Below are 12,500 nucleotides of genomic sequence, written 5' to 3' on the forward strand. Positions count from 1 at the left end.
TTAAGACGGAAACGTGGAGATAAGACAGGTTTAGAGAGTCAAAAAGCGTCTAGTGAGGTAAAGAAAACACACACACACACACACACACACACACACACACACACACACACACACACACACACTGTATATGATTGTGATACTGTTTAATCAGATTCATTCTGAAATTCTGCATCTATCATTCAGTACAAAGATATGCCATGCAGGGAAAATTGTACATTTAATGTATTAAATGGCATGATATATTATTCCGACAAGCTTTGTTATATACATTTCGTTCAAACGAAAAAAGATGTCTATTTAAACGGAAAAAAACAGATGGACACTATGTAGAACAGTTTTAAATACATACAAGTCAAACATTTCAAATGAAACTACACAAAAGAAATCGTGGAAATAATTTTTTCTTCTTCCGCGTTCATGGCCTGCAACTTCCAGGTACACTTGTGTTTTTGCACAAGAGGGCTTTTTTACGTGCATGTCTGTTTTTCCCCCACCATTTAGGCATGTGTGAAGTGTGAAGTAATGTGTCAGAGGTAAAGCAAGGGTATTCACTTTTTAACAACCCATACGGTTTGTATGGGTTATTTCTGGAAATCTTCTATTGGATAAAGTTTTCAGTTTAATTATACATGCAACTCTTCCAGAATATTGTTGTAGTTTTCTTCAGGAAAAAATAATATGACCATACATGTGTCATTTGACAAGCCCAGCCATGACTTATTCATTAAGGGCTTAAAAAGCTGTTACGTGTTCTCATTCATACTTCACAGTGTGACTGTACAGTTTCTCATCTTTATTTAAATGATTACCATGCCAGAAATCGCAAAAATATACATTGATAAAAAGGATGCTATACATGTGAATGATAATAATAGCAATGCAGAAAATTGATATGCAAGTTTTAAGCAAAAGGCCAACATTTTTTTGTAATCACTGGTATCATTTTATCTTTGATTATAAGCGAAGCCTACCCACAAGGGCAAGTGCTATTCCTGCAGCTCCTCATATCTGACTGATAACTTTGATTACAGGGCTAACACACACAAACAGTGAACAACCTGAGGCGCTTTTTTTATTATCTTGTAGAGACAAAGAACAAAGTGTGTGTGTGTGTGTTTGTGTGTGTGTGTGTGTGTTTGTGTGTGCGTGTCTGTTTGTGAGAGAGAGAGAGAGAGAGAGAGAGAGAGAGAGAGAGAGAGAGAGAGAGAGAGAGAGAGAGAATGTGTATGTGCATGAGTTTGTGTGTAGGGCCTATGTTTGTGTGTGAACGAGTGTGTGTGTGTGTGTGTGTGTGTGTGTGTGTGTGTGTGTGTGTGTGTGTGTGTGTGTGTCTTGGGGTGTGTGCATGTGTGTGAATGTGTGCATGAGAGAGCGAGAGAGAGCGAGAGAGAGCGAGAGAGCGAGAGCGAGAGAGAGAGAGAGAGAGAGAGAGAGAGAGAGAGAGAGAGAGAGAGAGAGAGAGAGAGAGCGGATTTGTCCTTCGCTGGGGGTATGCAGTGCCTTGGCATTGCACTTCTACTAAAATGTTAGTTGTGTCTATCTGTAGCTCGTACATATTGCGTCTCATGTGTTTAAATGCCAAGACATTGGGACTGGTGCACAACTTGTAGTCCAGTTCTAAAAGAAAATTGATGGTCTGCATTCATTCAGAGATCTCGCTGCACACGCTGCTGTCGACTTTCATACGCTACTGTTATGCTGGTCGTTTCCGCACAATGCTGACGGTTTACACCCACTCTTGAGGATTCTTCAACACGCTGCTGTCAAGTTTCATATGCTACTGTTATGCTGGTCGTTTCCGCACAATGCTGACGGTTTACACCCACTCTTGAGGATTCTTCAACACGCTGCTGTCAAGTTTCATACTGCTGTCAAGTTTCATATGCTGGTCTGTTTCCGCACATTGCTGACAGTTTACACCCACTCTTGAGGATTCTTCAACACCTGCGTCAGCTCGTCTTCTCGAGATCCTTTCTTTGGGGTGTGCATGTACTCCCATCTCTGTGGATAATACAAAAAAGGACAACCACAATTATTTACAATGTTTATCATACTGTTACATTCAGTTCTCCTTCTACTTTCATTGCTTAATGCAGATTCAGTAAAAATAAATCATGTGGGTTTTTTTATGACACGGCGTAAAAAAATAGGACTTTTTTGTTTTGTTTTTGTTTTTTGATTGAAGTTTGATTTTCTATTTGCACAGTTGCATATGGCTGTTTATTGGCCAGGAATCATGCAGGCTCTCTCCCCTGAATGTTGGAGAAAAGACACTTTTCTTGTAAAGTCTGCAAAATTGATTTTTTTTTTAAATTTTCAATTAATTTAGTTGTTTTTTGAGGGTCAAAAAAGTTGTGAAGGGGGAGGGGGGGAAATAGGGATGGTTTGAAAATCAGAAACACTTAGTTTTTATTTTTATTATGGCGTCAGGTGACTAGCAGCTGTCAGCTACAGTTCGAAGAAAATTCAGATCCCTGATAATATTCCTTCTTCTACTGTGCTTTTGGCAGGGCTGCTATTCCAATCAATATATATATCTATTCTTGCACAAAATAAGCTGACTAGTCTTACCGCTGTCAAGGGCAGGGACATCAGAATGCTTTCATAGCGAGCGCCAGGGGTGTAGAGACCGAACTTGGTGCCTCTGTCGTAGATCAGGTTGAACTCTACATAGCGGCCACGTCTCAGAAGCTGCCACGTTCTGCACAAAGTCAATGACAATATATTTCATCTGCATTACAACACAGCTTACAGCAACAATGGAAGCAACAAGCAGAAGCAACAACTGTTGGAGGTTTGTCAAAAAGAGAGAGTGAGAGTGAGAGCATTTGTGTACAAGTCTGCAAGCTACAATGTGTGTATGTGTGTGTGTGTGTGTACGTGTGTGGATGTGTGAATCTGCGTACATGTGTGAGTGTATGTATGTGTGTGTGTGTGTGTGTGTGTGTGTGTGTGTGTGTGTGTGTGTGTGTGTGTGTGTGTGTGTGTGTGTGTGAATCTGTGTGTATGTATATGTGTGTGTGTGTGTGTGAATGTGCGTGCGTGCGTGCATCCATGCGTGTGTGCTACCTTTCAGCATAACTGTAGGGTTTATTCCTGTTCTTCTTCACAATGGGAATGTACGATGGAATCACAGCATCAGCGCAGCTCTGCAAATAAACAGTAGTTAAAAACAAAATAAAGATAGAATTGATAACACACATTAAATGTTTATATCCAAATGAAGACATTTAATAACATACCATTACCAAAGACAGAAAGCTCTTGTTTTGCTGTGAATATTGGAAAAACTTTGTTGTTGATACATGTATATAAATGTCATCGCGCATCAAAGCAAAATCTACTGAAAGACAATTACCAGCCCATGACTCTTTTAGTATGAATAAAAATTTTAAAAAGGTATCTTTTAGTATGATAATTATTATAATTATTTTAATTACAGACCTGTTTACCCTAAACCCGAGGCAAGAGTACTTTCCCAAAAAGTTAGTGTATTTTTCAAAAAGTTGGTGTACTTCGCAAGCAAAGCCATATGGGCTAGGGAAAATGTATGCGTGGGTGCAAACGTGTTTGTGTAAGAATAGCATGTCTTGTGAACACCTTCAGAATTTCACTCCTTCCAATACAACAGGGATAAAACAATGTTATTTACCTGTCAGTTTATAGCATTATAACCAGTGTCTTCCAAACAGATTGATAATGAAAAGATGAAGTTCGTGAAATAACATCTGCGGTTGACTGTGGCAAGTTCATTTTTACAATCATCTCAGAAAACATTGCTTCAGCACGGACTACAGCCTTTTCTTCTGGCAGGATTTGCTTTGCGGGAATGAACTTCATAATTCCTAGGCAGCTTTCAGCGGATTTCATTGCAGCAACCTTGTCCAGGTGAGATTTGGAACTGCAGTGTCGTTCGATGTCATATTTCTCAGCATGGCCAACGGAGAAATCTGATTTACAATACTTGCAGTGTGCATGACTTTTTCCCATAGTAGACTCCACAATTCCTGGCTCTTTCTTATATTTCTCCAAGAAAATCTGCTGCTTCTGCTGTTTAGATTTGGTACAGTCATCCGAAACTGGCACATTTTTCCGTTTCATTTTGCCACAATTGTCCAGACGATCGCACGTGCCAACAACTGAACAAGGTTTTCACAGCTGAAGACTTGCAGTCATGGTACCCCCCGCGGGTTAGGGGGAGTCCCATATTGGTTGGGACGAGAAAGAATTTACCCGATGCTACCCAGCATGTCGTAAGAGGCGACTAACGGTTCTGTTTCTCCTTTTACCCTTGTTAAGTGTTTCTTGTATAGAATATAGTCAATGTTTGTAAAGATTTTAGTCAAGCAGTATGTAAGAAATGTTAAGTCCTTTGTACTGGAAACTTGCATTCTCCCAGTAAGGTCATATATTGTACTACGTTGCAAGCCCCTGGAGCAATTTTTTGATTAGTGCTTTTGTGAACAAGAAACAATTAACAAGTGGCTCTATCCCATCTCCCCCCTTTCCCCTATCCCATCTCCCCCCCCCCCCCCCCCCCCCCCTTTCCCCGTCGCGATATAACCTTGAATGGTTGAAAACGACGTTAAACACCAAATAAAGAAAGAAAGCAGTCATGGTTATCTCCCTTCGACCGAAACCGGTATCAGTTGTACCATCCCGTAATCAGCACACCAACACCGGAAAACGTATTCTAGACTTTTTCTTAGGCGTATTTTGTGTGTGTGTCGCGTATTTGCGTACTGATAATAATTTGGCGTACAAAATACGCCCAAATCGTACTGGTAAACAGGTCTGTAATTATGATAATTGTTATAATTATTATATGATAATTATTCGCAGGACTTTGTTGTAATGGCTGCCAAAATTGCATGAGAGGTAACATACTTCAAACAAAAACTAATAAACCTGAAACTTAAAACTTCTAGAGAGAAAAAAAGAAAGACAGATAGACAGACAGACGGACAGAAAGATAGATAGACACACTCTAACACTCATTTACACCTGTGTTCATGTCTAATCATACCTTGACAAACTGGAACACTTTGTCTTGGTTTGGCGCGTCAAGGTCATCAAAGAAAATTCCTCCAACTCCTCTGCTCTCTCCTGAAAATCCACAGTCAACAGTAACACATAGATTCTTAAACAAATTGACACTGGTGTCACCAATAGCTGGTCAACAAGTATTTATAACAAAACAAAAGAATCAAACAAATAAAAAAAGAAATAAACAAAATGAAACCTTTGCAGCGGAAGCACAGAAAAGATTCCTCCCCACAAAATCCCATTACCATACAACTCCACACATGTTTTTGCACTAAAGAAAAGATACTGCTAATCATTATTATTCAAGACTGTTGACAATAAAGTGTTGAATTTCCGGTCTTTTTGTAATAAACTGCTAAATATGCCAAATGTTTCCAGTGTGCATTTGATGAATCACTCAACATACACAATGTCTCATAATGTATGCACTGTGCAAACCACTCAACATACCCAACGACTCTTTTGACAAACCACTTAATATGCCCAATGTGTCCAGTGTGTATTTTCTGTGCATATTGACAAACCACTCAAAAAGCCCAATGTCTCATAATATATGCACAGATTTCCTGTGCATTTTGACAAACTGTTTCATTTGCAACGCATACCTTCAACAAACTCTTTGGCATTCTTCTTATTCTTCTTCTTCTGCGTTAATCGGCTGAAACTCCCACAAACACTTGTGATTTTTGCACGAGTGGGTTCTTACATATATGACAGCCATATGCCGACTTCGGAGGATGTTTGGCATTCCTACCTCTGTGTTTGATGTAGAAGTAGTCGTCACACCACTTCTTGTACTCGGGGTAGTAGTTCTTGCCGTGTTTGTCACAGGCCGTCTTCAGCGCCTTGTGAAAGCTGACCACATCCTGTAACACAGAGACGATGCAACAGATAACATGAGATAAACAGGAGCCCCCTCGATCACCCACTTCCCTTTAAGAAAAGAATAACTAAAACCAATGTGTGTAGTCCTTGCCATCCTTTTGATAGCAATAATACAATATAATAAATAAATAAATAATGGGGGAGTAGCTTCTCTTTGTATAACCAGGGAAGCGTGTTCAACGTTTTAGCACTCAACTGAAGTAAATTGCTATTTATGAGATTTGGCGTAAGTAATACAGCAGTCCCTGCAATGTACGGCCCCCGGCGTGAGCGGACACCTGACATGTACGGACACATTTGCTCGGCACGGAGTGTTTTCCTTCTATATTTGCCCCCCCTTAAACGGACACCTGCAAAACGTGGACGCGGACACTCATTTTCGGTCCCAACAGCAGGTCATACCTCCAATGTACGGACAGACCATCGTCAAATTTTCACCACAACAAAATCGATAACAGAGCAGTCCGGCTCTTGGTACAAAGATCACAGCCGCAATGGTGTGATGACAGTCACTGATAACTTGAGTGCACGTGTACCCATCGTGTGTCTGTGTGTAACCTCTTTCATTGACAAGATACTCTTGTTTCCCCTCAGCCTTGACCAGTGAGTCGGTTGCCTAATCTATGAACCCTTCAGTTGTCTTGCTTTGTCAAAAGTTACGACACAGTCAACTGGTTTTGCTCTGAGTGAACAGTGCAGCTGGCCTCTCTGGCCACAGCCCCAAACAGTACATGGCTGGAGGGAGTGAGAGAGAGAAAGGGGGGGGGGGGGGTGGAGGGTTAGCTGGCTAAACTCTGAGGGGTGTCCGGTGTCACCGCATGTCAGCAGGAAGAGCATTGGAGAGAAATAGAGAGGTGTACTCTTCCACACAATTTCCAAGCATCAGTTGTCACGGCTTGGGGTAGGCATTAGTGAGGGAGAGTGGGAGCTGTGTTATGTACAGTGTATTTCCGACTGAAGAGTGAGAAGTCACTGCCATGCCACATGATCGGCATGCAGTCAATAAAGCCAGACAAGAAACAAATAAATTACTTGATTATGACATGCAGCTCTATCTGCTGCTATTTATTCAAACTGGTTTTCAAGCTTATTCTTGCAAAGCATCTGCACACGCTCCTCTGTGCTGTGTTTATGTGGCTGCTTTCGTATGTCAGTGCATGGTGAGTGTGTTCACTGCCTTGAGGATTTATTTTATCTCTTCTTTTCAACACTTTTCATACAAATCCTTTTTACAGAACGTTTAAAGAAGTATTAGGAGTTTATTGTTATTGTTTAGTAGCCACAAGAAGTGATTAGCATAGACTCAATCCTGTTGTTTGTGTGTCTCCTTGTGAGTGTATGGGGGATGGGGTGCATGGTGTGGTCACCCCTCCCGTGACCGGACACCTGCAATGTATGGACAGTTTTGCTATGGCCCAAGGGTGTCCGTTCATGAGAGGGACTGCTGTATGTAATTTAATCTAGATTATAATATACATATCGTAACACCCACTACAGGTACTTACTAGCTTCTGTTTGCGGAAACGATATTTCTTCCAGACATCACCCACCACCTAAGCAAACTTCTTGATTCTGTATTGATAATTTGTGATGTCTTTAACACTGCACATTTTCACAAATGTCTATATCATCAAGACAAAAGTGACTGCTAATTGCATCACCAAAACAATTACACAGCTAAAAATATAATCATCGATAAAACAGAAAGTAAAAAGACTGTCACGTTTGAACATTTCTTCACAAAATTGGACAGAAAAAAAGGTCTGTTCTGTCTTCTTCTTCTTCGTTCATGGGCTTAGTCTCCCACGTTCACTCATGTTTTCAGCACGAGTGGATTTTTACGTGTATGACCGTTTTTACACCGCCATTCAGGCAGCCATACGCCGATTTCGGGGGAGGCATGCTGGGTATTTTCGTGTTTCTATAACCCACCGAACTCTGACATGGATTACAGGATCTTTTCCGTGCGCACTTGGTCTTGTGCTTGCGTGTACACACGAAGGGGGTTAAGACACTAGCAGGTCTGTACATAAGTTGACCTGGGAGATCGGAAAAATCTCCACTCTTAATCCACCAGGCGGCAGCGACCGGGATTCGAACTCACGACTTCCCGATTAGGAGGCCGACGTCTTACCACCACGCCACTGCGCCCGTCGTCTGTTCTGTCTGAAACTGTCTTTACTTCTTCTTCTTCTGCATTCCTGATAAATTTCTTTGCAGACCGTAACGAAAGGGATGTCATGTCTGAATTGTTTTTTTCTTCTGCGTTACCCAAAAATTTCTCTACAAAAATTGGACAGAAATTAAAGACAGACACACACCTCTTTGTCCAGGTAGTACGGTGTCAGGTCAGTGCCGCCGCCAAACCACCACTGCTTGGTCCCGTCTCGTTCCGTCACTTCAAAGTAGCGGTAGTTGAAGTGCACTGTGGGAATGTGAGGGTTCTTCTGCAAACGTCATAGCAAATGGTTCAAACATTTCAACTAAAACTGAAGGGAAACAACTTCTACAATGAACAAATCCTGCAACTGATATATACTGCATTACCTCCCATGAACCATCACAGACTCCACTCTTTTTGGGCCGGTGGTTTTTACTCGAAAGAAGATTGGACAGCATTTAACTACTTGAGCTCAGAGAACTCGCACAACAACCCGCAATTAAGACAGTCAACGATACAACAGCCACACTGTAAAATATTTGTATTTTTGACCAAAATATGACATTTGACACAGATCGAGACAGTCACAGTTCTATAGGTTGAGGTGAACAATGACTGTAGAGATTTGTGTCAAAAGTCAAATTATCAATAAGTAAATAAATACAGAACAGATGATGTTCGGAACTAACTCTGTCAGTGTTTTCACGTGTCCTTCATCTTTGAGGAATATTATTCTTCCACAGCGCAAACAACTCATAAATTTAGGTCCAGAAAAAAATGACTTGCTTCAGTGATCAGCAAAATAATTAGCTTAAATGTACATCAGAATAAAATATTGGATCTTACCGGATGAATGACAGAGCTGACCCCAGCAGCAAAGAAAGGCAGGTTCTCGCCTTCAAGCTTCTTTCCTCTGTTAAAAGACGAAGAAAAAGAAGAGTTCTGATATTATCATGACAAGTCAAAACTCATTTTGGATTGTTTCTAAAATAATTCAGAACACAATCGTGTAACTGCTAACAAGTTTTGACTTCAGTTAGCGAACTATTCAATCTTTTTCACGGCCTTGCAAAGAGCCCCAAACACATTTCAGCTCTGGTTTTGTTTTTGTGTGGGGTTTTTTTTGGGGGGGAGGGGGGGATATCAGTGTTGTGACAACAGTGCTTGCCATTTTTCAAACCAGTACCTGCCCTTACAAGTAGAAATCCAAGTTCTCAAAACATTTGACCGCTCTATCACGTACACCAACTGGTCAAATTAAGATTTTACTTAATAATAATGCCAGTACAAAAAAAACAACCACGATCAAAACAAAAATCAACCAGTAGGTATGATGACCTGCTGCCATTTTCCCCCCAGATGAACTCCAGAATAACTCTGTCAGGTTTCTATGGGTTGTGAAAAAGTGAATATTCTTGTTTTTAGTGAGGCAAGCTTTCCTAGTCAGACACAGCCCTCGTTAATGACTGGCCTATAATGTCACGTGGGAAAGTCTGACTCGGTCAAACCAAGGGTATTCACTCTTTCGCAACCCATACAAACCTGACAGAGTTATTTCCAAACATTGTCTATTATGTCAGCAGCAATGTGAACAAATTGCTCACCTGGCCCTCATCTGCTGTACAGCACTGGGCGGCAGCATCCCCTGCACCACAGAGATGTTCACGCCGGCTTTTTCAAAGGTTGTACCGTCTTGAAGCACACATGTGATGCCTCCACCACCCTGCAATTTTATTTTTGGAATGAGCAAAGTGAGGAACCTACTTAGACAACACAAAATTGGTTCCATTACCCAAACCAAACAGGTGAAGAACAAGTGCTAAACATACAGCATGAAACATAAAGATAGGATAAAAATGGCTTCATGTCTGACTGGTTCTCTGCATTCTAAGAAAACTCAATGTCTAGCCGTGGTCCTCATTACTTCAAATGCTTTGTTAAAATCAATCTCCCCTACCGGTGGAGTATTCTCAGATTCAAACATGTTCACCAACACTTTTCAAAAACATATTAAATAAACACACATGCACATACAGGATGGAAAATACAGTCGACCAAACAGAACAACTGGGACAGTGAAAAACCTTAAAGACTCCCTGCTTTAAGACTTCTCCCAGTTTGGAGGTTGCTTTTTTTAATTACTTTTATAAACATTTTAAGACTCCTTCCTTTTTCAAGGCATGACTTTCTTGGATTTGTGGGGGTCCTAAAAGACCTGTTCTCCTGTACCCTAAAATCAAGTTTATATATGAAGTCTTATATCGCGCGCGTATCTCCACACTCGGACTCAAGGCGCAGGGATCTATTTATGCCGTGTGAGATGGAATTTTTTACACAATACATCACGCATTCACATCAGCCAGCAGATCGCAGCCATTTTGGCGCATATCCTACTTTTCACGGCCTATTATTCCAAGTCACAAGGGTATTTTGGTGGACATTTTTTTATCTATGCCTATACAATTTTGCCAGGTAAGACCCTTTTGTCAATCGTGGGATCTTTAACGTGCACACCTCAATGTAGTGTACACGAAGGGACCTCGGTTTTTCATCTCATCCGAAAGACTAGCACTTGAACCCACCACCTAGGTTAGGAAAGGGGGGAGAAAATTGCTAACGCCCTGCACCAGGGTCGAACTCGCAACCTCTCGCTTCCGAGCGCAAGTGCGTTACCACTCGGCCACCCAGTCCCAGTTTAAAATGATTCATGTTACCTCTTTACGATGCCATTTGTCCACCACAAATTTCTTCTCCCCATCCAGCTCTTCTAGCGCTCTGCAAAAATCTGCCTGCAACACAAAAAATACTGTTATTCTAAAAACGGTTATAACCTAAAAACATGAGAATTTAAATGTGTACGTATATTTCAATCAACAGTTCATGAACATAATGTCAGGTGAATCAGTGCCGTCAGCTGGTCAAAAAGCGTTAGTTGTTTGGCTGACAAGCTCGTTGTCAGATATGACATTTATGGGTTTTATGTATGAACATGTATGTAATATGAGTACTTAATTAATGATGAAATGATGCTGTTATTAGTATGCATTAATTGACAGAAGTAGACTCGTATCGCGAAAAACATTATTATTGATTCGCATGCCTGTTGGACCATGATTATGGGGCCTGTACTGTTACCTGTAGAGCCGAGTCTCCACGCACTCACGTGCAACAGGTGAAAAACCTGAATGTCCATTTTTTGTAAGGTGAGCTGTTAGACTTGTGTCGCCAGTCACCTAAGCTGTTAGCTTCACTTGCCCATTGAACATGTAAGAGGCAAGTCGGGGAAGATTCTTTGCTCGCGTGCTCAGGTAAACTATTTTTCATGATATGTCTTCGCTAAGGAACACTTGTATGTTTATGAATAGGCATTCTTAATATTCGCTGCTATGTTAACTTAAGTGTTCATTGTACTAGTTCTTAATCTGGATATTCTGAATAGTTGTTTAATGTGTGGATAAATAACTCGGACATGGATGGGAATTGATATTAGTATTGACAGTAGTTATTTAAGAATTCGTGTGTGTGTGGTTGAATGTAGAGTGTAATTACAGCCCAGGGTGAATGATGAGTGAATTGGTGTGTGTGTTATGCCTATGGAAATACTGACTCAAGAATTACTTTCACAGGAGTCTTCCCAGAGACAGAAGACGGAATTCGCGAGAGCTTGTTTGACCATTCAAGCAGACGCATGAAGAGATGAAGATGCACGAAGCAGAGCGACGTGATCTACTAACCGGACTTCACGGACCACGCCAGGAGTCGCCGCGCCGGCTGGGTGATGGAGAAACAGAGATGAACTACACTACGCTGTTCTGGTGATGGGGTAACACATTAATTTACTCATCTAGAACCCTGGGCGTATTGTGTATATATGTGTGTGTGAATCCTGAACGTTTGATATATGTACATGCTTTACCAGTGAGCTATATAAACATAATGAGCTCCACGTATTTTCTTTTATTGTTGGAATGAATCGGAGGAGAATAACGAATGCGTATAAATGAAATAGTAGCCTTCTGACTGACAGTCGGTATTTTAGATAATTCATTCCTGACAATTGGTGACCCCGACGTGAGTTCAGATCAGAAAACTTGCAAGGTCAATTATCTGACGAATGACCAGGGACAAAACTTCATGGGCTTATACAAATAATAACAACAGCAAAAAAGAAAAGAAAACAAAGGTATGTTGCAAGGATGTATATAGAAAATACTACATGGCTTGCTGTAACGTACCAGATTTACACAAGTTGTTTTTTTAAATATTGAACTGCGAGCGAAAGCGAGCTGTCACTATTTGAAAAAGCAACGAGTGTAAACCTGGTATGAAACAGCAAGCCATGTAGTATTCTGTTTATCCTACAAAAGTACATACTGTACTTACTGAAAATGTCCTGCAGTCGAGGCAG

At 40.9% G+C, this 12,500-nt stretch overlaps 1 protein-coding gene across 2 annotated transcripts in view; it reads right to left on the minus strand.

Moving 5' to 3' along the window:
* Positions 1-126: 126 nt before the first annotated feature.
* Positions 127-12,500, minus strand: part of LOC138961660 (oxygen-dependent coproporphyrinogen-III oxidase-like) — a 16,941-nt gene continuing 4,567 nt past the window's right edge. For both annotated transcript variants that reach the window (XM_070333330.1, XM_070333329.1), the window contains 9 exons: positions 10,807-10,881; positions 9,697-9,815; positions 8,939-9,005; positions 8,253-8,378; positions 5,801-5,912; positions 5,027-5,106; positions 3,070-3,149; positions 2,572-2,701; positions 127-2,001 (listed from right to left, as the gene is read on the minus strand). In XM_070333330.1, the coding sequence (XP_070189431.1) occupies positions 1,915-2,001; positions 2,572-2,701; positions 3,070-3,149; positions 5,027-5,106; positions 5,801-5,912; positions 8,253-8,378; positions 8,939-9,005; positions 9,697-9,815; positions 10,807-10,881 (876 nt within the window). In that variant the 3' untranslated portion in view covers positions 127-1,914. The remainder of the gene's footprint in view (positions 2,002-2,571; positions 2,702-3,069; positions 3,150-5,026; positions 5,107-5,800; positions 5,913-8,252; positions 8,379-8,938; positions 9,006-9,696; positions 9,816-10,806; positions 10,882-12,500) is intronic.

This window comes from Littorina saxatilis, linkage group LG3 (genome assembly GCF_037325665.1).
Source record: "Littorina saxatilis isolate snail1 linkage group LG3, US_GU_Lsax_2.0, whole genome shotgun sequence".
Lineage (NCBI taxonomy): Eukaryota > Metazoa > Mollusca > Gastropoda > Littorinimorpha > Littorinidae > Littorina > Littorina saxatilis.